Source organism: Acromyrmex echinatior, chromosome 2 (assembly GCF_024713525.1).
Source record: "Acromyrmex echinatior isolate Ae372 chromosome 2, ASM2471352v2, whole genome shotgun sequence".
Classification (NCBI taxonomy): Eukaryota; Metazoa; Arthropoda; class Insecta; order Hymenoptera; family Formicidae; genus Acromyrmex; species Acromyrmex echinatior.
Window position 1 is genome coordinate 12,787,600 of NC_141853.1, and position 27,277 is coordinate 12,814,876.

The 27,277-nt window shown below is 32.4% G+C and overlaps 2 protein-coding genes across 7 annotated transcripts; one reads left to right on the forward strand and one right to left on the reverse strand.

The window, feature by feature from the left end:
• Window positions 1–5,577: 5,577 nt before the first annotated feature.
• On the reverse strand, window positions 5,578–20,420 carry LOC105152230 (uncharacterized). Of its 6 annotated transcripts, XR_846918.2 has the most exons (8): window positions 18,648–18,786; window positions 17,176–17,512; window positions 15,159–15,274; window positions 14,411–15,034; window positions 10,822–11,676; window positions 10,466–10,742; window positions 10,084–10,175; window positions 5,578–8,049 (listed from the first exon to the last, which is right to left on the reverse strand). XR_846918.2 is itself a non-coding variant. In XM_011066387.2 (7 exons), exons 2-7 carry the CDS (start codon window positions 17,258–17,260, stop codon window positions 7,997–7,999), a joined length of 2,007 nt encoding a protein of 668 aa, XP_011064689.1. In that variant the 5' UTR covers window positions 17,261–17,512; window positions 18,648–18,786; the 3' UTR covers window positions 5,578–7,996. The 6 variants fall into 6 exon arrangements, 5 of the variants coding, with proteins under 5 accessions (XP_011064689.1, XP_011064680.1, XP_011064698.1 ...); XM_011066387.2 differs by lacking the exon at window positions 10,084–10,175 and having other exon boundaries at window positions 10,466–10,739; XM_011066378.2 differs by lacking the exon at window positions 10,084–10,175.
• LOC105152215 (Golgi resident protein GCP60) lies at window positions 20,284–25,748 on the forward strand. Its single transcript, XM_011066356.2, has 4 exons — window positions 20,284–20,927; window positions 21,663–22,777; window positions 24,789–24,848; window positions 24,973–25,748. Exons 1-4 carry the CDS (start codon window positions 20,714–20,716, stop codon window positions 25,078–25,080), a joined length of 1,497 nt encoding a protein of 498 aa, XP_011064658.1. The 5' UTR covers window positions 20,284–20,713; the 3' UTR covers window positions 25,081–25,748.
• The last annotated feature ends 1,529 nt before the right edge of the window (window positions 25,749–27,277 follow it).

Here is a 27,277-nt window from a genome sequence, read left to right on the forward strand (position 1 = left end):
ATACGAATTTATTTGACACTCTCATTTTTCCTTCATTTTGGAGGGTGTAGGACTTAGAAAAAAAAAAAAAGTTTGAAAAAAAAAAAATTTTCAAAAAAAAAAAATTCAAATTCTTAAAGTTGGTCCTACATGCCTATTTCGTCGCTCTGTACGTTGTCGAGACACTTTCATTTTTGAGTGGGACTGAAAAATTTCAAAATTTTGAAAAATCAGAAATTTAATTTTCGTAGGTGGGGGTATCGATGTATCTCGACGAGAGGAACAACTTTGTTCCTCATAACCACCCCCCTCCGGTGACCCCCCACCCCTCAAACGACCCTTTTAATGTTTTGTCAACTTTACAAAAAGTCCACAGCCCAAACGGTGACAGATACGACAAAATTGTATAGAACATTTTCGTCTTCTCTCAGGGCCTATTATATGGGAAAAATGCGAAACTTTTGAAATTCCGACATTTTTATTTTTTTTGTGACTTCAGAGCCCTCTATCTACGAAACCGTGAATCCTAGGGCAAAATTGTATACCACCTTTTGTGTTTGGCCCATCGAGATCTATGAGATAGCATCCTTGAAATTTTCAAATTGCGACATTTTTGATCCTATCCCCACCTAAAAAAAAGTCCCCAGGCCAAGGGGGGGGCTGGAGGGGGGGACCAATACCAGGGGAAGGTAGACCCAAGTGAGTACTATATGGAAAAAATCTAATCTCAAATTCGCAAGTTGTACTAACCCCTATACCTAACCTGACCCAGTGGAAGTAACCTCCAGAACCTGACCCCGTGTCAGTCCGACCTAACCGACCTCCGGCGGTCCCCGAACTGACCGAAATATCAATAATGGTGGAACTAACCGGAATTCCCCAATTTTCCAGACAACCCAAACTCCAAAGTTTTGATAGACGTCTATCGTTCAGATCTCTTCGACATCATTTTTTTTTCCTTCATTTTTGAGGGGTGAGGAAAAAAAAATAAATAAATAAAGTTGAAATTCTTAAAAGTTGATCTTACATGCCTATTTCGACTTCCTATGTCGACTGAGACACATTTCATTTTTGAGTGGGACTTAGAAAAATTTCAAAATTTTGAAAATCCTAAATAAAATTTTGTGAGTGGGGGTATGGATGTATCTCGACGAGAGGAACAACTTTGTCCCTAATGACCCCCTCCGGTGATTCCCCACCCCTCAAACGACCCTTTTAATGTTTTGTTAACTTTCCAAAAAGTCCACAGCCCAAATGGTGACAAATACGACAAAATGTATAGAACGTTTTCGTCTTCCCTCGAGGCCTATTATGGGAAATATGCGAAACATTTGAAATTTTTAAAATTCCGACATTTTTGATCCCATCCCCACCTAAAAATAGTCCTCAGGTCAAGTGGGGTGATGGGAGAGTGGCACCAATACCAGGATAAGGTAGATTCAAGTATTATTTGAAAAAAAAAAAAAATTAATCTAAAACTCGCAATTTGTATTAACCCCTATACCTGTCCAAAAAAAAAAAGATTTTCATTAGGCTATAACCAATGTGGCGAAGATGGGAGGATTGTGGATGGTAGGATGGACGCTGCTGATCGAGAGTGTCAAGTTTTCTATTGATCCTTTTGACCATCCTACACTAAGTTACATCCATTTCATTTTTCAGTTATTTGAAGGTTAGATAGAGGTGCGGGACCATGACCAAAATTCAAGTCATGACCAAGCCAGGCACTTTATGAAAAAAAAAAAAAAAAAAAGAAACTTTCAAAAAATTATTTTTTCTGTAACTCTGATTCTATGATATGAAATTCTCGGTTTCGCGTATTAAAGAATCAGCAGAATTTGTCCGAATTACCGATTGGCTAATGGCGTGCTCTAGATATTTCAATTATAGTCTGTCCCGAATTATTGGGTCATTTAAAAAGTATCCGCGGTTTTTTGTCCAATTTTTGAAATTTTTATTGAAAATCAATTTTAATCAAGTATATATTGGCCATTATTATCTATAACTTTTTGCCATTTTTCGGGTAATTTCATAATTCCATCCGTGTAGAACTTTTGTGGTTTATCGGCGAAAAACTTTTTCAAGTGATTTTCGGCAGCTCTTTTGTCGGCCAATGTTTTTCCATCAAGAGAGTTCTGCAGAGATCGAAACAAATGGTAGTCAGACGGTGCAAGGTCCGGGCTATACGGTGGATGCATCAAAACTTCCCAACCAAGCTCCCTCAATTTTTTGGCGCGTCATCAAAGATGTGTGTGGTCTGGCGTAATCATGATGGAAGACAACACCTTTTCTGTTAATCAATTCTGGTCGTTTTTCCTTAATCGCTTCCTGTAATCTATCCAGTTGTGAACAGTAGAGCTCTGAATTAATCGTTAGGACATGTGGTAACACCTCATGATGGACGACTCCCTTCCAATCCCACCATACACACAGCATCACCTTATTTGCCATCAATCCAGGCTTTGAAGTCGTTTGTGGTGGTTCGCTGCGCTTATTCCATGATCTTTTACGAATAATATTCTTGTATTTCATTTTTCATCGCCTGTGATGATTTGCTTCAGAAATGGGTCGATTTCGTTGCGTTTTAGTAGTGTTTCGCTGATGGAAATTCGATCAATCAAATTTCTTTGCGTTAATTCATGTGGCACCCAAACATCGAATTTCTTTGCGTAGCCAGTCTTTTTCAAATGATTCCAAACTGTCATATGGTTGATTCTTAGTGCATTGGCTCCTGATAGCTCACATGCCGGTCTTGCTTGACCAGTTGCAAAATTTCATCGACTTTTTCAGTGACTGGCCGACCAGAGCGAGGTCGATCTTTGACATTAAAATTTCCAGAACGAAATCGAACAAACCACTCCTTCGTCCTGCGTTCACTTACAGCATCCGCGCCGTAAACTTCACAAATTTGTCTGCATATTTGTGCTGCGTTTTTGCCTTTTTTGTAGTAAAAAAGCATCACAGCGTATTTCTTCAGATATTTCACTCATTTTCAAACCAATATAACTTTTGACACGACTGATGAATCACCAAACTTTGTTTACAAAAAATGTAATCTAAAATGTCATTTTTCAGACGCGCGTTCGTTTGATACAATCGGATTAGTGTTGCCCGATATACGACCATTAATACCATCTAGTGACAAAAAATCGCGGATACTTTTTATAATCCAATATTTCACGATTACTGTCCCGCTTTCTCTAAATAAGCGACAAATCTTTCTAATTTTTCGGGACAGTCTGGACTTGTCATGGCATGCCGAGTAACAGTTAATACGGAACTACAGAACTTGAAACGTTCATGCAGTCCCAAATGAATGTAATGGCGTAACACCCCGATTATTTCTCTTCGTTTTCCAGCGCGGAAGTATAAAATTCAGGGCATTTGATGGTACCGCTTTCCCTGTTGGAAAAATAGCAAAAATACGCAATATGCACTACGTAACCGCCAAGATTCAAGTGGCGATGGGTTCGCGCGAACATGGATACGTGGGATCCATGCTAGAAGCAATTCATTGACGGCAGATTCCAATTGCCGGCATATGGAAAGAAGTTTCTTACCTTGAATTGCCCGGTCGAATGTCCTCTAGTGTTTCCGAATGCCATTGAAAACGTGTTCAGGGTACCAACGCCTCTATTCACTCCCTGAACGAATTTAGCTGCAGATTCGGTTCGCACCAATAAGCACGCTCGATTGCTTTCGTTAATATCCGATAGCGGTGATATTATTATTATTAGCGTTGGGATGAATTAAGATATTATTATTAGCGTTAGGATGAATAAAATTAAAACGAAGACGTCAATTAAATGCACACTTAAATAAGATTAATTGAATGTATATTTAGTAATAGTTCGTACACTAGTTAATGCCTTAATAATTAATTTTACACGAGGACAGATTTAATTCCAAGTTAATTAAAAGTTACAATTTATAAATTACGACTTATGATTAGGACTTATGATAATGTTTTGTATTTAAAATTAGGATCGGAAATCTTAGATTTAGAAAATTGAAATGCGAGAAAATCGCGTTCAGTCTTACGTTCGCACGCGGCGTTTAAAATCTAGCGGTGATTGCTCAGGCAATGGAAAGAATTGGTATTTCGCGCGTGGTCGCTCTGGATTGCGTCGTGGCGCACTACTACTCTGCCTCTTCTCTATGTTTGCTCGTGGGCATTTCTAAACACCCCTTTCCATTAACCGCCCCGTCAGCGATGAATATCACTGGGAGAAGCGTCAGGTGCGTCTCTAGGAACTTGGTGCTCCCATATATTACTCTATTACTGTTAACGAATCTGTACAAAAATAATTATTGGACAAGAAAAATGAAGTTGTTGCGGACGTGACAAAAAGAAGGAAATAAAGGATTTTGATTGATTAATTTCCTTATGCCTCATGTATTATGCATTGTACAAGAGTCTGTGCTCTCCGCTTTAAGGTGTCATCCAATAGAGTGAAAATTGGCAACGGAACGAAACTCGCGGAATCAACACAACGAATCATAGCCACTTTTTTCTTTCTTACGCTTTTCCTAAATTCTTTATATTCCATTGAGCGGAATAAACAAAAGTGGAATAACACGCGAAATAATATAAAATCATATTTTTTATGTTATTTACTTTTAACAATAAAAATATTAGGTGTTGGAATTAATTCGTAGCGTTTTTAATGAAAGAATGTTATTTATTTCACATGAGCATTAAAAAATACATTAATGAAAGTACTTCCCATCACTTGTAAAACGCTACGAATTAATTCCAACACCTAATAATATTTTAATATAAATATAATAATGTATATAACAAACTAGTAAACATTAGAACTTCTTTAGCAATAAAATATTTTTAACATAATTATAAAATCTCATGATTGACTGAAACTTTATTCTGCTTCCGCGTTTACCGCTCATTGAGACATAAGAGAAAGAAAATAAACGGAATCGTAAGCTGCTGATTAATATCTACACTCATATTTACTATAATCATCGAATCATTAACATTCTGCTACTGTTTCCATATTAATGAAGAAGACAAAAAACAGTATATAATCAATGACATTATATGAACTATGGCTGTAATATTCATCGAAAATATATAATATCGAAGTTACGTGTAACTTTCATTCATTCCGTAGATTGTAACAGTGAAATTATAATGAAAATAGAGGAACGACTGTGATTCGTCGTGTTGATTCAGTGAGTTCCGTTCCATTGTCAATTTTCACTCTATAGGACGGCACTTTAAGTCCGCCGTTCCATGAGCGGAAATTTACAGCGGAACGGAACAGTGAGACCAATCACAATCGCAGAAAAGAAAGCAGAATAATGACTGCAGAGTTGTGATTGGTCGCGTTGTTTTGTTCCGCTGTAAACTTCCGCTCATGGGACGGCGGCCTAAAGATGAAATCACACGGTGCGGAAAATGACTGCGGAATAGAGAATGTATCATAGAAGCAACCAATCAATTAGCGCTATTCGAAATAACGCAGCATAACGCAGAATAACGATGATTGGTTGCTTCTATGATCCATTCTCTATTCCGCACCATATGATTTCACCCTAAGTGAACGGACTCATATTTATTCTTAATGAAAATTCAAGTTACTCTTAATTTACATTTTATTTATAAACAACAGATTCCATTGGTATAAAAATATTTTATGCTAATTTAACGAATGTTAAAACTTGAGACTTATCCCAGCTACGTTCTAAAACTTCCTCTCTGAGGAAAATATTGGGTCATCTAAAAAGTATCCGCGGTACTTTGTCACTAGATATATGATCAACACACATCTAGTGACAAAAACCGCGAATACTTTTTAGATGACCCAATATATAGCACAAGATAGCGTTATTTGTCTTTGACAAGTTTTGACATTAAAATGACAAATAACGTTAGCTTATTATCTATTTGTATGTATATAAATTTATACATCTCGCTCATCGCAAATATCGCGTAAAATGTACGTAAAGCATTTCGATAAACATTCTGGAATTTACGAAAGCAACGTCCACTTATCAATCATTCATATATTGCACGTACATTATAAAATAAAATCTCAATATATATAGGGTGGGCCATCTATTGGTACGTTTTTAAAAATGCGATCAAATGAGCATACATTGATATTTTTTATTAATTTTTTTTTTGTTGTGAAGCTAAAAGTATCCGCGTCAAGAATGAAAAACGATTTCGTTCATGTGGCTCCCTCTACTGGCCTTACAGTATGCCATTCGGTCACCCCAATTATTAATGACATTTTGGACTACCTCGGCGCCAATTTCACTCAAAACAGTCGTAATATAATGTCATCCACTAACATCCCTTTCTCACGAACTTTCCTCACCAATTTGCGTATAGCTCCTTCGGTGGGTGCTCTATCACGACCCATATTTCTTTTCAAAATTCGTACAGTTTCGGCGACACAGCACTGACTTTGAAAATAAGTTTTTAAAATTTCAAAACGCTCTTCAAGAGAAAACATGTTGTTTCGTGCCGCGGACGGTATGACTAATAAACTGTCAAAATTTCGGGTCTGTAGCTCGTTCGGTGTTGCCATACGACGAAATTCAAAAACGTACCAATAGATGGCCCACCCTGTAGAAATGATGTAGTTTTCAAATATATGATATCAAAATGGTGTTATTCGATCTCTTTCACAATCTTTAAGATTCTAAAGTCTATTTTATCGATTAAATGCAATAGTTTTCGTAGAAAACATGTCACATACATTATTTGTACAGATTTGGATGGAAATCCTTCAGAATTAAAATGTACGCATTAATACATGTTTGCAACTTAGAATTTATGCCGAGAATGACAAAAATTTTTTTATTGTGATCTTTTTTATTATTTCTTAATCCAAAATGATAAAACTGTCAAGTTGTGACTTAACATTTGTTTGGCTCTGCAATCTGTACTTACAAAATTGAAGGCTAGATTATATGAAACTTACTAGAAACTATATGAAGAAACAACATTAAGTCTTTTAAATTAGACTTAGATTGAAATGATAAATTAGTTTAATTGAAATGATATTATAATAAAATTTAAGTATGTGTGCGTGCAACTTGATGTAGTACTAAAAATAAAGATATGTCGATGTAATTACATTTTATCGATAAAACAGCGATTCCGTCGGAATTCGGGCTCCATTACTTTAAAATCTTCTTAATATCAATCGAAATAAACAAGATACTTTATTGCCTGTAACATCGCATATAATCCTAATAATGCAATATTCTGCCAAATTGTAATTTAAGAATTTCTCATTCAAAACAAATAGAAACATAACGTGAAAAAAATTAGTACTACGATTTATGTATTCATTTTCAGACTCAGAATATTTATTTTTTTCTTTCAAATGAAGAATAAAAAGAAAAGAAAACTTAATGACATTGTAAAATAAATATATTCAATGTCTCACAATTTACAATATTTTAATTTTTATTTTCCATAAATTTCAAAGTGATTATTTATCAATGGAAATATATAAATAGAAATCTAATTTCGAAATTACAAATGCAAAAATGAGGATTTACAAATGGAGCTTTAAAAAAATAAAATCATATTCTTTCGTTAATTAAATTCTTGAGTTAATTTTGAGTAGACTTTGATTTTGAAAGAATTTTATATTGCTTAATTTAAGACAAAATGCGATGTTGAAAATTACGACAAATCTAATGGTTTTCCACGACATTCGACTATAAATTGCTCGAAAATCTATTATTGAAATATAAATTATGTAACACTCTGTATGTTATTGAATATATGACGCAACAATTCTCTGTTTATACACAAACACAAAATACACATATATCAATTAATTCCATGCGATAGCATTTGCAATTTAATAGAAGAAAAACTTTCTACGTTTCAAGTGAAATGAGAGAACGTGATTACTTGAAATTTTTATAAGGATGTGAAATCGATTAACGTTTTCTTTTTTTACCAATATATATGTTCTTTTTACTCTTACATGAAAACTGATTCAAATAATCTATCTCAGAATCTTTCTATTCATTGATTGGTTTTGATCGATGAGGTAGAGGTGATATTGATGTCTTCGGAGCCTAAAAAAAGACACAAGTAAAATTATAAATATAAATATAAATGAAAATTTAGTCAATATAGAGAAAAAGAATCTTATTAAATAGTTGTCAAATAAAAATAAAAAAAAGGAATGCGATATTTATTTTAATAACACAAAAGTATTAGTTTCTTCAAACTTATTAGATTTTCAATTTTTAATGTGAGCTTCTATTCTTTGTATAAACGGAAAATGCTCAACTATTTCGATATAAGACTTTAAAACGCGAAAGCGGCCCTAAAATGTGCAGAGTATTTCTATGTATTGATTTATATATATATGATGATAATTTATACGTAGAAGTTTTCAAACTCGTTGAATACGAATTTAATGTCAGAATTTCAAATTGGCATAAACTTCATTTCATCCATTTCAATTTTCTTTGTTTAAATGCTTCTGCAAAATAATGTTTCCTAAACTATACATTTTAAAAAATTTTCTTTCATCCAAAAATGTTGTGAGGAAAGAAATCGGGCAAGTAAATTTTTCAAATAAGTAGCATGATTTATTTTCGAAATTTTTGATTTTAAATAATAAAGAAAAATAAAACCAAATTTATTTTTTAATACATCTTCGATCAGCAAACGTGCAATAGAAAAAAAAAACAAAATGTAACAAAGTCATCGAAAGAATCTGTTTGGAAATATTCTATAAAGAAAAGTATAATAACGACGTAGAACATTTCTTATCCTAGTAGTAGTAAATCTTTTCAACTCGATGCTGATTTTGGAGTCGATATCAGAAAGACTTCTAATGGCTTAAATTATTTATTGAAGTAAGCTGTGATAGTTTAATTGAAGTTAATGTGTGTGCTGTTACTAATTCCTCTAATCATCCTAATGAGGGTTCTTCTAGTAGATTGAATTCGATTTACGCTTAAAGAAGAAATAACAGGTACACTGCTCAAGATAATGCTCCCTTTTTGCTACATCAATGTATCGACTCGGGAGAATATTGGGAATCATCCGTTAAGTTTGAATAAATTATTATATAACAAATTCGATAACATTAAATATCAAAAGATTCGGTAAAATTTTAATTGATATTAATTTCCAAATTTAGAAATTAAGATGCTAATAAATTTGTAAAATTATCCTATTGCCTGACTGGATGGTGTTCATCCCTAATTTAATTTTCTCTAACTTTTGATATTAGTTTTGATATTATTAGAGGAATTGACTTAGATCTTTCTTTCTCCTTAGAAGATATCTGCAAGGACATTTCTGGCTAATCTCAATCCGATTGGAATTAAATTTGTTAGCAGACTGAAATTCAAAGATAAAAAATGATAATATGATTAAAAATTCTACTACCTAGTTAAGTACTAGTAGTTAAAACAGTCTTGATATTCAGGAAATATGATCTTAGGACATTTTAATAAAAGAAAGTAACGATTGGATTAATCGGTTGCATTCGAAAAGGCAACTTAAAACTTAATAAAATTCTTTAAAATAACTGGTCTTACAAGTAACCCTACCTTTGTATTACTCGCCGATTTTATTGCAACTTTGTAGATTTGTAAAATAATTGAAAATAATAAACATAATATTTTTTCATATCGGTGCAATTTTAAAGATAAAAATTATCTCTTGCATTTATAAATCAGTAATTAACTTGTTGCATTTTTTTTTTAATCAACCGTTGCTTTCTTCCGTTAAAATGTGTCCAAAAATTATATTTCCTGGATACTACAACTATTTTCATTATGTTCCTCGGATTCAACAAGTAAGGTCTGAGCACAAGAATTGTCGTAAGACTTATTTAAAGAATTAAGTTGTAGACGTAAGTAACGCACAAACTTTGGCGTACGATCTATTGCCATCTCTTGGAGACACGATAATATTGTCAAATATCACAACTCATTATTTTTATATGTCCACTTTGACGTAACAGTTGTACGTCATACGTGAAAGCTCGTGCGTTACTTGCGTCACAATTTAAATCTAAGTAAATGTTACGACAATTCTTGTGCTCAGACCCTAAAACTGAGTTTAATGAAAAAAATAAATTCAATGACCCCTCTTCGAATCACTTAAAATCCAAACGCTCCTCTGTATTGGTAAATTTTGAAATTCCGACTATAAATTCGAAATCTTCGATCTTAAAAACCTGTAAGAAAATATTTTCAGATAATTTTAATATTTATTTTAAAAAATAATGCTTAATTTCATGACGTCTATACATTAGTAGCCCACTTTGTGTACGATATCTGTAGATATTGTAAAAACTGAAAGGATTTTTTACGAAAGATTTGTTATAATTTCAAGATTCTAAAATTGACATATTCCAAAGCGGTAATCCAAATGCTTATTGTATGAGTCGGATATCTTCTCTAATATGTATTACAATAAAATATTTATGAAAAAAATACTAAACAAATTATTTAATACTGAACGTACCATGTGAACGTCTTTGATTATTCTTAATATTTATACATTGATAAACATGTTCTTCATATTCTTTTCCATTGTTTGTCTTGTAATTGCTGCATATATTACATTCGAATTGAATCCTTTCATTATCATCTTCTTCGTTATTAATCTCAAATTGTTCGCAATCGGCGGCATGATTCTCTATCTCATTATGTGGAAAACATTTATTGCAGATAGGACAATTTACATTGTTTGTCGAAATAAGTACATTATTGGATCGATTACCATTCTGAAAATCAAACTGCTATAAATGAAAAAGAATTATAAAAGTAATACCTTGTCATATTTAGAGATAACAAAAGTGAAATTTTTTTACAACTTACTTGATTCATCTCAGATGATTTATCCTCATCAGACAATAGTTCATGCTCCCAACTTCCGTTTCTATTATCTATCCTACATAATTCTTCTACCTTTCGTCGTTCGCAAAGCTTCATTCTCTTTATCTTATTTTGTTCCTCATCGCTTTTCTCCTCCTTCACCGCTGCCCGCGCCTCTTTCGCTTTTTTGTTTAATGACAATCGTTTGTCTCGTAATCTATATCGTACTTCTTTCAACATCGGCAACTTCGGAAACTTCGCATCCTTTTCCCTCGTACACACCTTTTCCTCGTCATTACTCCAATCTTCTTCTAGTTGACGACGAATTTCTTCTTCTGTCATTGTATTGTCTTTCTTTTGATTTCTTGCCTGTTCAACATTTTTATTCTCACATTGCGTCTTTGGAAATAGTTTCGATGTAGCGTTTTCCTTTCTTTTTCTAGCCAGACTTAAACGCGTTTGAGGATTGGGAGGTCTTATTCTTCTAGGATACGCAGTTAATTCAGGCGAGCGTGAATGTTTAACATACTCATTGTCAATATTCGTATTGCTATTATCATCGCTGAAAGAATTACCTGCAATCACGTTTTCTTTCTTATAACTAGCATGCGCATGCTGATTCTCAATATATTCTACATTATTCGATTGAATTCTCTTTTTTTTATTACGAGTAAAGTCGTATTGATTATCGTCTTCGTTCTCAGAGGAACTGTCTCTATTCAGAGTAGCGATGAGAGTATTCGCCTTACGTTTACTAGCTCGCTCATAACCGTCTCGGTATATACATTCTGCTTGGATCTGTTCAGTTTTAGGATTTGTTAATGGTTTTTTATCCAAACTACTGTTAGCGGTGCTGACCTACAGAAACACAAGGATTAAAATCAAAATAAGATTAAATGAAGTAAACAATTTTTTTTAAACAAATATAATTTATTCAAAAATGTTTCTCGTAGTTTACAGCTTTATTCAATAATTGCGTATTCTTGTAAAACGCTCACGTATATTATACATGTTTTCATATAAATCTAATTTTATATCAAATATCAAAATATCAAATGTATGAATATGCGTATACGTATGTTTTTCTTAGTCTGTTCGGCAAAAAAAATGCCAATGACTTACAAGTCATTTTTATAGGTACACTTTGACGTAAGTTAAAGTGATAGAAGCGTCGTCCGCAAATAATATATGGAAGTTATATGCACTATGTTAGTAGAACATCAGATATAATAAATGCATCTTAACGGATATTGCGATACTGCATTATATGGTTTTTGAAAAAGTCGAATTATAGAATAAAATCCTCATATTATCTCATATTTTTAAGAATTTGCCATATTTTAAATTCATGAAGATTTCTAAAAAATATTTTCAAATTTTTTTTTCAGATTTTATACCTTTTCAGAAATTAGAAAATGAGAAGTCTTGAAAATCTTAGAATATCAAAATTTAAATACATATAAAGAATTCCAGTAATAATGTAAACCTTAACACTCATAAAACGTGTTTAAATTAGTATTTAAAAAATCTGAGAAATTTTCTAAAAACTACAAACATTCAGACTAATTCTAAAATTTACAATAAAAGTTTTGAAAAATTATATGAAGAATTATAAGAAAAATTTGCACCGGAAATTATAATTTGTTAAAGAAAAACAAAAGCGAACAACATGACAGCTCATAGAAAAATTTTTCGTAAAATTAATACGATTTTTTTCATTATAAATTGAGTTTTTTTCTGCAACTTGACTTTATCGATAACTTCAAGAATTTCAAATTAATATATTTATAAATGAGAGAGAGAGAGAGAGAGAGAGAAGAAGAAGAAAAAGATCTACAAAATTTGATTACGATTCTGTTTGAATTTTATTTATCAAAACACACGTTCAATCTGTTTTATAAATGACCATTTGTTTTTATAAGATTAATATATATATATATATATATATATATATATATATATATATATGTATGTTTAAAATAATTGCGAAAAATAATTGTGTTTTCTCTTGGCTGCACAAGTGCAACACTCAGACAGTGTACCGTATTTCCATGACTGGTGATAAGCGAATCATTTGGTGTACCGCGTTTCCGTGACTACGATGTAGCGTAATTTTATGCATGAAATGGAATTTTGCTACATCTCAAAGGGATGATGTAGAGTCAGTATGATATTTAAAATTTGAAAATGAAAGTCAATCAGAAGCAGGATTTTAATGCAATAATGAAGTAGTGTACACCATGGTGTGCACCACTCCAATGCAGTGTAGCGCTTACACGCAACTGGTACGATGCAAGGCTACACCCAGTGAATCTCAAGAGAAAATGCTATAAGAAAATTTTAATACAGTTTAGTGCAGGCTTTTAAAAAAACAGACTTTTCTTAAATTATTGATTGCGTTCAGCAAGACTGATCAGTGAGCGCTTAGTTCTTTAATATATGATTCCTACACTTAGATTCAGCAGAGAATTAAAGACAAGAACCAATCACTAGTAAGAATACTTATTAAAGAATCACTGAGCATTCACTTATCAATTTTGTTGCTGAATGCAGTTATTTTTTTATATTATGATATAAAAAAATCTTAAATTCAAATATTTTTAATTTAAACAAATATGTTCAAGATAATGGCTACTCTACTTATTCTTTAAAAGTTGTATTTTTTAATTTCTATATATTATGCAGAAAAATTGTATACAAGTATGTTATCAGAATAACTTTTTATATGAATGACGACATAAATAATCTTTAGATCTTCTTCTTTATGATAGAATTAGTGTGAACTTGTACTTATAAAATGAAATAGACATGTATTTGAAGATTAGCAAAAACGAAATAAAAAAGTTTAATATCTCATTCTTTCTAAAACATAAATAATATTATGCAATTTGTAACTCTAGATTATTTAGAGTGAAAATACGAGAGGTTTGCAAAATTGTTCATTTTACTTCGTGGAAAGAATTATATTTTTGTGTTTTGCAAGTGTATATTTTTGTGTTTGTGTAAGAAGTGTATACATGTTTTTTTTTTACTTTAACTTTGAAAATATTTGTAGCTGCAGCACATAATTTTTTTAGATAGATACATATAACTACAAAATATTTTAATATATTTATAAAAAATATTTAAATGTTTAAAATATCTCTTGTCTTGCAAATTGTAATATGATCGGTAATACAATTTTTAATAAATAGATAGTGTGATTTGCCCCTGAACATAATTATTTATGCTAAAAATACAAATTTAAAATATTTTTAAAAATAAACTTGACATTTACGTGTGTTTTTAATAATAAAAAGGCTTCTAATAATAAAAAACAAAATCCAGAGAGAGCCAAAATTGGATCTTATGAAAAAAATTGTTTAAATATATCAAAATGACAAAGAACGCAAATATGTTTTTAATAATATGTATATCCAAGCAAAAATCTTACGCCTAAAAGAATTGCTACGTAAATTATACGACAATACCGAATTATATAATAACAATCATATTAAAAAAAACCGAATTAAATACACTCATCAAAAAGTAAGGTACTTCACGCTCGTTAACGATACGAACGATACGGGAGGGATTGTAGGGAGGTACCCACCTGAATGGGTGACCCCCATTGAAATATCGGATTGATAATGGGGCGCCAATTGTACCACAAGTTTGCCATTTCCTTCAAATGCTGGTTCATAGATCGTATTACTCGGTCACACTGATCGGACATGTGCGCTTCTTTACAATGCTCAAACGGCATACGCTCTCGAGCTAAAGATCTATTTGGCTGTCGCAAAGGCACGTCGTTATCGTTGATGCAAATATCGAGCGGATTCAATCGCCATCTTTCCAGTTTTTGGACAATTTCATTTTGCGTGTCCTGCGTTCTTTTCTCCGTCGCATTCTGGCATCCCCGCGAAACATTTTCCAATCTCAACGAGAAATATCGATTTGTAGTGTGTGAATTGGAGTTATCGCACTGTTTCTCGAATTGCTCATCATCAGAGTTCTTGTAAATAGGACTTCGTACTTCAAAAAGAAGGGGCGAAGATTCCGGACTGTTGATATAATGAACGACTCTACGTTCGTGCATAGTTGGAGGCGTATGATTCAATTTGTACGAATATGATGGTTTTGGCATATCTGTACACTTCTGCAAAGTCACTCCTTGCTGCACGTTTATGTCAGATGTAACATCTGATAGGCATTCATTATCGGAATGTTGTATTGCCTAAAAAATTTCAGACAGTGAATTCACTATTCTCCTTTCTTTCATTACTGTCATTATATAAAATATCTCATTTTCAATGTATATCAAAATTGCACGCGTATAAAATATACAATTGTAATTATACCTGCTGCGTATTTTTATTATTGGAAGTAACGTTCGATGTATCTTGAGACTCGTTAACAAATTCGAGTAGTCTTTTCATTTCTTTATAAGTAATTCCTGGCTCGTATATCCCAATACCTAAAAAACAAAATATTAATTGTACTTTTAACAAATACATTCTTAGTCTTTTCTAAAGCCTGCGACACATGCTTTTTTCCTTGCAGGATTACTTGTATGCTACTGGCATACAAGTTATATGCTTCCTGGTTGCTATGCTAGAAATGCTGCCACAATAATCTGCTGGTTGGTCTACTGGATTTTCATATAATAATTGATAGATCAGGTGTGCGTACGTGCGTGTGTGTATATGTGTGACGCGCACCGTTTGTCTTGCATGTTGATTCTAGTAATTTTTGACAAAAAATGCACTTTTTTGTCAATTTACTCTGTTCCACTTGTTTCAATTTTATTATTTTTTAATGTTTTGCGACTAATTTGACATAGAAACATATAACTTTCAAACAATCGCAAAAATTTATCTTGTAATGTGTCTGAAATGACTTCCTCTAAACTTCAAATGTGCATAACAACGCAAATAACTTGATATCGCAGAATATCTATGCTTGTCTCTATTTTCAAGGACAATTTGATTTTTTTCATGTGAAAGAAAATTTATTTTTGTTGCATGGTGTTATATAATTTATATATATTTAAATTCAGATTAAAAAATATTTTATTTATAATTTTATATGTAATGTGATAACACTTGCAGAAAATATATAAGATATTCTTGTAATCAATGATATGACCGAAAAGATAATTTTTCCGCTTACTTTCGCTTAAATATTATTGTGTTTTTATACAATAATTATTAATTAAAATATAATCTCTGTTACAATAAAATTAGCAGCTGACAGGGGACAGATGGCTTGTAAAAAAAATGTAATTCAAATTCATGTAATGTTATAAATCTGTAAATATGTTTTTTTTAAATTTAAAATTGATTTTTTCAAAAATAAACTTTCATCTAAACAAATTTTATCCCACATTTAAGATGCTAAAAGCATTATTATTAAAATTGATGATTAATTAATTTAATTCTGAAATTATTTCAGTTTATGATTGTGTTTCAAGTCCGACAAATCAAATCGGTATACAATCTATAGAATCAACAACTATATGTTTACAAACAATAAGAACATTATTAGGTCGTACGCGTGAGAATACAACCAGTAAGATATACATATATACAGTTACACATGTATGTATATATATATATATATATATATATATATATATATATATAATATATATATATGAATATTATTATTGATGAGATACTATTAAATACAGACATCCTTATAAGAATTAGCATTCTCGTTAATACATTTAAGTGATGAAGAAACTGGGAGTAAGAAATTAGTAATATAGTACTAATTTTATGATTTATTTAATTCATTAATTTCTTAGACGTAGATATGCATTTAAAACTGAATATATATAATATATATTATATATATATATATATATATATATATATATATATAATATATAATATTTGATTTTTATTAAAAATTTTGATTTTAATATTATCATCCAAGTTTGATTATCAATAAAGATAAGTAGAGAAAAAAATTGTAATTTTGCAGCAATATATAAAATATTACAGCATTACAAGTATGTGCACACTCATTTACAGAACATTTATACAATAAAATAAAAAATCATGACTTTAATAATGTATTAGTCAAATATTTATTACTAAGTATAAGCATATACTTAGTATAGGCTTGAATATGCTTATATTTAGTATTTAATTTCAGTTTAATGTCAGTCTTAATAAAATCTTATTATTGTCAAATATTTATGTCAATAATGATAAATAATGACAAATTTATATCAATTGTCGATAATGTCAACGTTCTTCAATTATCTCTGGACCCTCTTTTTTGCAAGAACAAAAATTTGCCCAGCGTTGATGGTCTTTAATAGTATCGCGTAATATTTCAATTATTCTCACTGTAAATATATTTGATTACCCGTAAGTTCACGTTTCATTTCCTCTTCCTCGATTTCCCTCGCAGTTAACCTTTCACTTTTCTCTCGCTCCATACCGTCAGACATTTTTCGTCTAAGATAAAGATAAAGTAGACTTGTGAAAATTGTGCAAATTCGTCTTTCTTTTCTTTTCCTCTATATCGATATTCGTGTTCATGAAACACTGAACACAATGCCTCGTCTTTATCCCCAAGCGAGATTCTGATTTTAACGAAAAGTAAATAAAGAGTTTCTTTGTATAATCAGAGAGCATCGCCTTCAGACATAGCCATAGACAATTAGTATAATAGATTGTAGACAGATTCAACACTAGAGTCCCTAGAAACAGAGTCATTGGCCTATGTTTTTGATTGGCTTGTCCTTACTATGACAGTACGAATCACAATGGAAGGAAGGCGCGCTTATTGAAAAACTTATTGGAAAACTTAGTTTACAACGAGCACTTGATACGGGCACCGATAAGATATTATTAAAGATCGATATCCTTACGGGAGTTCATCTCCTTGTGAATATTGAAGTAATTAAGAGTTAAAAACTGATAATGTTGTACTTCAATGCATAAATACTATTATTTTACTAAACTATAATAATAAATCTACTAATTTATTAGTAGATTTATTAGTTTAATAAAAGTATTTATGCATTGAAAATTCAATAATACACATATTCGATTTTTTTTTAAATTGTTATTTCAATGTTATTGTCAAAGTTTGATTATCAACAGAGATGATAACTGCAGAGAAAAAATTATAATTTTTCTGCAATATATAGAATATTATAACTTTACAAATATGCATATTTATTTATGGAACATTTATGTAATAAAAATTCATGAATTTAATAATGTATAAGCCAAATATTTACATTAATAGCAAATTTATATCAATTGTCGATAATGTTAGCGTTCTTCAATTACCTCCGAGCCCTTAGAGCTTTTTTTATAGCCAAAAATTTGCTTAGGATTGGGACGATCTTTAATAGTATCTCGTCGATGATACGGGTACTAACTAATAACTTTCTATTGAATGATAATTTCGGTGATACGTGTAAACATATGTACGATATGCGTATTTAATTAATTATTTTGATGCATATTGTACCAATTTAGTACATCATTCTTTGGATACATCGCTAATATTAAAATAATTTAATAGAAAGTTACTAGTTAGTACGTGTATCAAGTGCACAACGTAAACTAGACAATATTTTCAAACGATACATCCAGTATCAAATGTGTTCCGCGCACACCTTCGCAAAGGAAGGGCGCCGGAAGGGTAATAAAAACGAAATATGAAATTAAAATTAAAAAGTCCGGCAGGCTTAACAAAAATTGGGGATGATACAACACTCAAGCCGATACAAGACAAACACATCCATCCCGATTCACGCTCGTCGTGGAACTAATTTCTAAGTACGAAAGTATAAAGTGTAAGTACTAAGAACATATCCCTACGTGTGATTGAAATTTCACTAATAAAGACAAAGAAATTTTGGCTTCTTTTGTTCTAATTGATCAAACTTCAATCTTTCAATCTTCAATCTCATTCTTCAATGCGTAGTCTGATTCCGGCCTTATGCGTTATGCATAAGAAAATGTACCAATCAAAGTCCTTCGTTTCCTTCCTTTCTAAAAATGTTAAACAAAGATAACATGATACAAAGAGCATACGCAATATGCATTTTATGAAACAGAGAAGTGATAACACAACTAAATATTCATTCGAAAGTTCGATTCGTATTCCCGATGTGCCGAATATTCCAACACAGTGAAAGAATCGTAGATAAAAAAATATACAAATATCGTAATGAAATGTTCAGAATATTGTATGAATATTTGTGATATGTACATATCACGCGAGAATAATTGCGAGCGCGTGAGCAGTACACATCTCCGCCGACAGAGGACCGCGTCAAAGAGCATTTACTCGTTAACAAGAATTATCTGGAGATTATAAGCATTTTGCCTGTTAAGTATAAAGCTCATAAGGCCTCATCTACAATAATCGCACATGATGCGTCAATATTAAAATTGACTTGTCCCAATCAACTTGCGACTTGCGAGACAGGCTGTGCGATCATAGCATAAGAATGTAAGGTATTTCATTACGCGTAACGACCGGCAGACTAAATTAAAACAACCAATCAAATATTTGTCCTGAATTAGAATAACCAATCAAATGCTTATCCTAAATTTAGGACAAATTTTTGATTGGTCAAAAAGCAGCCATCACGTTGAAGATAATTGCGCATTCTTGGGAATGAAATACAGTTTATATTCTTATATCATGTGTACGACTATTGTAGATGAGGCCTGAAGTAAGCCCCAAAATTGGGCTCCAAGGTGAAAGTATGAAGTGTTTTCAAAGCAAAATTTTATTTAAAAACCTATTCAGGGATGAATATCAAGGATTAAATCTGGAATTTCTGGAAAAATTGAAATTTTGTGAAGCATACATATATGGAACATTTTCGGAATATGTAATGATATATAAATGGAATTTTTAACCAATATTTATATGAATGTTACTTTTATACATTCCGTAAATATTTCGGAATATTTCAGAATACTCTCGGAATGTTTTTTGGGGAATTTTAGGAACCTTTTATAAATATTTAGCGTTAGTTGGGTTATTGGGGTATAAATTACAATAATCATGTAATATATCACAATTGAATATACTTCTTAGGTAATAATAGTACATCAGCGAAAGAGACCTATTCTTCCAAGACTATTCTATAATTCTACTTATTTCCGTACTGTATTGAACCGTGTGCATTATTATTTTAGAAGGAAAAAACCGCGCAAGATCTAGGCATACGAGTAAAGACGTAAATGTGTATTGACTACTGAGGGGGAGGGGATGACGGGACGACCAAATAGTCAAGGGTGAGACGACACACGTACAGGTATACCAAGAGGTATATGTACGTTTGTATATATACGTGTGACGTATATAGTACTTGCCTCGTTGCGTCATAATTTATGTATGTATCTCTCTCTGTGTATGTGTGTTTGTGTGTGTGTAGTGTGTATGTATGTACATCTATAATATATATATATATATATATATACACACACGTACTATACCATATATATATAGATGCATACAACACGGGGGTGCACATCGTCACCGCGTCGAGCTTTCGTTTGCATTGATTGGTCACTTCGCGTTACTCGGCATTATTCGCCTTGATTCGCCTTTGCTGATCCACAGCACAACACAGCAATCATCAGATAGTGTTTGACGTTACAGTTGCTGGCGATTGAGGATTGTTTCAGGTCCAGGATCTTTCCTAGTGCGGTTTCGTTATTGTGCGTGAATTATCGCACGCACGCACGCACGTACTCGTGCACTCGTAGAGCATAGGCTATCATGTTGCTCGCGAGATAATGCCGCGACTGCTGTTCGGCGTTCAGCCGATTCAGCGGTCGCGATCAAACGCTGGACTGGACAAGAACAAGATCAACATCGAGGTTAGGCACACGCGATTTATATCAATCCTCGATCGACGTGTCAGATGCTAACGCAAATGGCGGCCGCTGTCGAGGAGGATGTGTCTACACTCAGTGAGTGGGTCGACGAGTTGAGCGTTTCCGCGACGGAGGACGATAAAAACGCGACGAGCAGGACCGATAGCAATGACGTGGACGTTACGGCGAAGAACTGCGAGCCGCGACTCTGGGGCTTTGAGACGCGAGAGCTTTACAAATTTGCACTCAACTTCTACAAAGGTGAGCGCTCGACGATTTAATCATTAGAAATTTGTCCACCTCGTAGTACGCAGCGCGTAAGCACATTTAAATCAAATATTAAATCAAATCAATTATTTATTAAAATAAAAGTCTTTCATATTCCTTCATAAACACTTATATTGTCATGCATTTTTCAACAGTATCTCGGCAATTCGGAGTACTTATTGTACTATCTTTTATATCAAAGGAAGGTGAACGAATTCAAATAAAAATTTTATTCCAAATGTTGTTTACTAAATATAGTACAACTAAAAGATAATTTTTATTATTTATCTAATAGTTATAAATTTTTATCATTTGTCTAATAGGTGTAAATTTTTGATGCTATATTTTGTTACTATAATTGTCAAATGTAGAGGACTGTATATATGTATCTATATAAATTTTTTAATACTTTCAGAGTTACAAAATGCATTTATAAAAATTTTTATATGAAATAACATTAGAATTCTTAGATATATACAAATTTATACAAGTTATATAGCCATTGATTGTTGATAGCATTTTGTTTTGTTTTATTTTGAAAAATAAAATTATGTGATCAAAATGTAGACTAGATACATGTATATGCGAGTGCTATGTAAAAAGAATTACAAATATATTTACATTTATTTTGATATTGTGATAAATTTGGAATCAAATATTAAGTAAATAAATCTTATGATGTATCATACTTTTTAACAAAATTATTATCAAAAGATTTAATTTATTTAGAAAAAGAAGGCAAAGCTGTCCATCTCTCTTATGAGGATAAATTGAAATTGGTAGCATTCACGCAACAAGTGACACATGGAAAATATACAGCTGAAAATGCACCATCGTTAGGTGTCTTAGATATGATTGGAAGGGACAGGCGAGTGGCATGGCAAAATCTAGGAGATATATCAAAAGAACAAGCGATGGAGGGCTTTATAATATTGCTGGATAAACTGTGCCCTTTATTCAGGACTGTAGTTGAGGCACAAAAAAGGAATTTTGAAGAGAAACAACGGCTTAAGAGAGAAGAGGAAGCAAAGAAACAGGAAGAAGAAAAAAAACTTAAGGAGCTAGAGGAGGAAAAAAAGAAACAGGAGGAAGAAAGACTGAAGGAGGAAACTCAGAGGAGACAGATTCAGGATGCTTTGAATCAGCAAACATATTATCAGTTCAGATTATATGCTGAACAACAGTACCCCGGCAATCCGGAGCAGCAGGGCGTTTTGATTAGACAGTTGCAGGAGCAGCATTATCATCAATACATGCAACAACTCCATCAGAACCAGTTAGTTGTCGAGGATCATATTGAAGAGGAAGAAGAGGAGGAGAAGGAGAAGAAAATGAAGAAGAAAGACATCCAAAATCAATCAAAGAATGTAACATGCAAAGACAATGATGATCACGATGATGATGATGATGACAAAGATAACACGAACGAAAACGTGAATGATGAAGATTCGGACGAGGTGGAAGACTGGCCGCCCATCAATCCTGCAGAGATGTGGACCAGAAAGGGCGTAGAGGAATTTAAACAGATCATTAGAAAGGAAACAGGAGACGCGGTTATTAAGGTCGGCCATGGTGAGACTGTTACGGTACGAGTACCAACGCACGAAGACGGTACATGTCTGTTTTGGGAGTTTGCTACGGATGGTTATGACATTGGTTTCGGGGTTTATTTTGAATGGTCGAAACCAGAGACAAACCAGGTATCTGTGTACATAAGCGAATCCGAGGAAGATGAGGACGAAGAGGAGTACGAATCACGAGAAGATCTAGAGAGCGGATCAGTGAATGGTAATGCCCGACCTGAACGTAAAACGACTACACCACCTATAAGCGTTATAGTACCTGTAAGTACTTGAATATCTGTATTCAGATGTTAGCAGGTGAAATGCATAATTCCAATTTAAATTATGTAATTAGAATTCATATTAGACCGACGAGATTAAATCAATTAAAAGAAATGAAGTCTATTTTCGATCAAAGATGTCAGTCTGATACGAATTGTAATTGCTCAACATCAGAAATAAAAACTCTAAATGGTTAAGCTGGATTTTTAATGTTTAAATAATTCCGTGTGAATTTTATACATTTAATTTATACCATTAATTATTTCCAATCCTGCACTACGCCCCGAATTTAATTTTCAGTCTTGAGCAATCTTGACAAAACTAGATCAGTGATCACAAATTAAATTGATAAGCAATTTAATAATATCAATGCTTATAGATATCTTAGAAGACATTAATAATATGATATTGATAAGCATGAAACCTGTAAATAATTTTATTGCAAAAAATATTACCTCGACCGGGAATCTCTTTCCGGGTAACCGTCTTCACAGTTAAACTAGACAAATTGTTGTCGAATTGTAATTGTTGGCATACGTCTTTTTGAAAAACGTTTAGTTTGTCTCACTAGTTACCAATTATTACAATAAATATTGCACAAGATTTCCCTAGATTTCTATTGTGGAATAAATCGGAATGAATTCCGATTGGAATTATTTCATTTTCCCAAGAAAATACAATAGAAATCTAGGGAATAATCGAATAATTTCAATTGAAATCCATTTCGAATAATTCCATAGTACATGGTATGGTTCCCTGATCACTGTCAGACAGTCGCTTGGAAAGCATCATTATCGGGCCCGTGGGATTCACATTATTCACGGCTTCGCCAGGAACACACTAGAGGTTTGTTCGCGTCGCATGCTCCTATCATAGTTCCTACTCACTCCAACGAGCGCGATAGAAGCATGTTGGAGCATGCGAAGCGAACAAACCTTAGATGACAAGAGAGTGCTTGTTTATGTTAAAGCTCTAGATCAGAGCCTTCCAATTCGGGCACGACGTGCCTTTTACGTTATGAAAACTCTCTTCCTTCTTCTCCCTATTAGGTTTCTGACTTCAAGAGACAGATTACAATACATATTATGATCCGCCTTTGTAGATCAAAAATCTAATCGAAGGAAGAAGGATTTCATAACGTAAAATGCATAACGCACACCGTGCCCGAGTTGGAAAGCTCTGCTCTACATTGTTAAAAAATGTTATAAAATTTAATATACTTTTAAGTTACATAAATTCAATTTTATGACATTAAATTAATTTTATGTATCTGTAATTAAAAAGTATATTTGTGTACATGTACATGAAATTTAGTGAACGTTTCATAAAATTTTACGAAGTTTAGTACATTTTTTATTAAGTTTTATGTAGATTTGCATAAAATTTAATGTAAGTAAATGTTAAATTTAAGTTACTTGTAACTTCATTTTCATTGACAATATTAAATATTTTTAATGTTTCTGCTTGAAATTTGCTTCCATTACATATAACGGAAGAAAATTTGTTTTTTAGTATAGATATATCAAAGTAGCGTAATCCTTTTATATTAACCAAAATGCCGACAACTTTCCCACCGCATTCAATTTCGTAAAAAAAAAATTTTTTTGGTTTTCGCATTCGTTATAACCTCTTTTGTTACACCCCTACTTATTAGCAAAAATTATTAAATTGTTTATTAATTTAATTCGTGATATCACTATTCTAATTCTATTCATAATTACATTTCAACAGAAAAAGACAGTGAAAAAAAAAATATATTAGGTCATCTAAAAAATATCCGCGGTTTTTTGTCACTAGATGTGTGTTGATGGTCATATATCTAGTGACAAAGTACCGCGGATACTTTTTAGATGGCCCAATATATATATATTCACTGAAATATTTAAACTAATTAATTAAACTAATTAAAATTAAGATCAATATTTAAACATTAAAAATAGGCTTTATATCTCTTAATCGATTAAATTATACAAGTTTTATAATAATGTATTCTTTCGTATATTATTTAAAGATATATAGGAGAGACTCTCAAGAGGAGATTTACGCTGGAAGTCATCAATATCCTGGCGAGGTAAAAGCGTAATAAAATTTTTTGTGATATACTTAATTGCGTGCGTGCGTGTGCGCGCGTGTGCGTATGCATGTATATGTTTCGCAAAAGATAATTATTTATGGTCATTATGTTCTGCTTACAGGGGGTATATCTTCTAAAATTCGACAACTCATATTCGCTTTGGCGGAGTAAAACACTTTATTACCGAGTATACTACACACGACAGGGTTTCACGAAGAATAATAATTAATCTTTATGTTGCATACCGAAACGAGATGTATAACAAATGTATGTTGTTTCTTGAACGTTAGTCTTACAATTAGTATTATCGTCTACTGATAACGATAGTCCAACTGAATAAAGAATCCTATTTGTCCCTATTTTATTTGGTTCGCGCGAAAGCAACAAACCTATTCATATATAAAGAAAATATCTTTATTATATGTATAGTTAAGTGCGAACATGACAAGTTTCATAAAATGGCAAAAGTATATGCGCGAGGAGGAAACGAATTTTAAACTTTTCTTGAGAAGCAAAAAAACTTCCAAGTGTATCGTAAATTAACGATTGACGATGACTCTTCTACGTGCATAATATTGCGCAATTCTATGGCAATTCTATGGCTATTCTTTGATGCAGGCGACATTTTCTTTTCATAACTTTAAATTTTTAATAATTCGTATCGGCGCTCAAATCTTTATATATGTATACACATGAAATGATGTTCTCCGTTTTAGAGCGAAGAATTAAGTGTACACACACGCATGTTACATATCTGTTTATTCTATGTGAATATTGGCTTGTAAAATGTTTTTTGCGACTTGATATTGTACAGACTTTATCACTTAGAGTTCGCTGTCATGGCTGGCTTTTATTAAAATTATTTTTTTTCTAAATACAACAACAATGCACTGCGTATTTCTTGTTTTATTTGTGATGTAACAACGGAGGTTACCCCTTCATTTTCATAACGTTTATTATTTTACATAGCCATGTTATTTTTACAACAATATTGTGCGATTTATTTTATCCATTGATAATAATAGTAATAATAATAATAATGAAAATAGTATATCCTGTAACACATCCAACCATGGTGGAAGTAATACTAATGCATCCAACGACAGACGATTTACACTAACTGGTATGAATGCATGATTTTACTCTTATCGTATTTCCATTTTATTCATGTATTTATCTTTGACCTATAAAGATATTTAATTAGAAGAGCACTTTTTTGAGACGGCATAAGTTTTGTATCGTTAATTAAGTTAATTTGTTTGAAGACGAAGACAAAGAAGGTGAAATCGATTGTTATTCGTGCTCTGAAAGTACAAATGGATTGTCCGCGAGAGATTAAACAAGCATCATTAAATAATGGACTTACTCATGACTCGTTATATTTGGCGAGCTAGCTAAGTGTACATACATACTCGTATAACGGCTTGCTCGACAAGTGTACTTCCTTGATGTGGACCGAATTCTACTCTTTAAACATCAAGTACTTTGCGCTTTACTAAAAAAATACGACTTCGTTGTATGAACATCCTTAGTAAGAAAGCTATTCGACATCTTTTTCCTATTTTTCCTCTCAATTCGTCTATCTCTAGGTCGCATTGGAGCAAGCATTTTCTCAAGTACGCGGATCTTGTTTTTTCAAGCTTAGATCAAACATGCCGCGGTATCGTGCGTCTGAGACGAAGAAAATTTTTAAACGACTCATTCGTGTACTTACACTTTATACGATGTAATCATTACGCTGTAACAGTGATATGGCAGTTGACGAATCCCAAAGCTTTACGTCTAAAGTTTGCGCCAAACTATGAGCGATTCGTGATTCGAAACAGTTCGAAATTCACAGATTTGTATTTGTATAGGAATGAAATATACATACGAATGAATATATTTGTCGAGTTTGCATTCATCGTTTACTATTCGTACCAATTTGCTAGCGCGCGAAGCATTTTTTTTTTATGAAATCAAAGGACGCGAATCACCACAAATCGCGCATAATCGTGTGTAAATTCAACGGAGCTTTTGCTTGAATTGGGTTAAAAAAGATCTTTTTTGCATTTTTTTGCATTTTTTAAGCTTAAAGCTTAACATTTAAAGAATTATTAGCTTAGTTCAAATATTATGGCAATATTCGCAAAACTAACAAAGTTATAAGACTTTAAAGCATGGGGAGATAGAAAATAATTCCCTGTGAGTGTTTTGGCCTGCCTGTAACAGGCATAAACAAATCTTAGCTTCTTCGTAGAGCAAACGGGGGACTTTCTATACTGAAAACGGATAGGCTGATGCTGCAGTTTTATATCTGCGTTCGTAACTAGTAGATATAGAAATTCCTGAGAAAATCGGACGACTTTAAACGCGTTTTTCTCTAATTGACGTTTTTGAAGTCGATACTATATCTTGAAGTCGGGTACTGTATCTCGAGAAGTAAT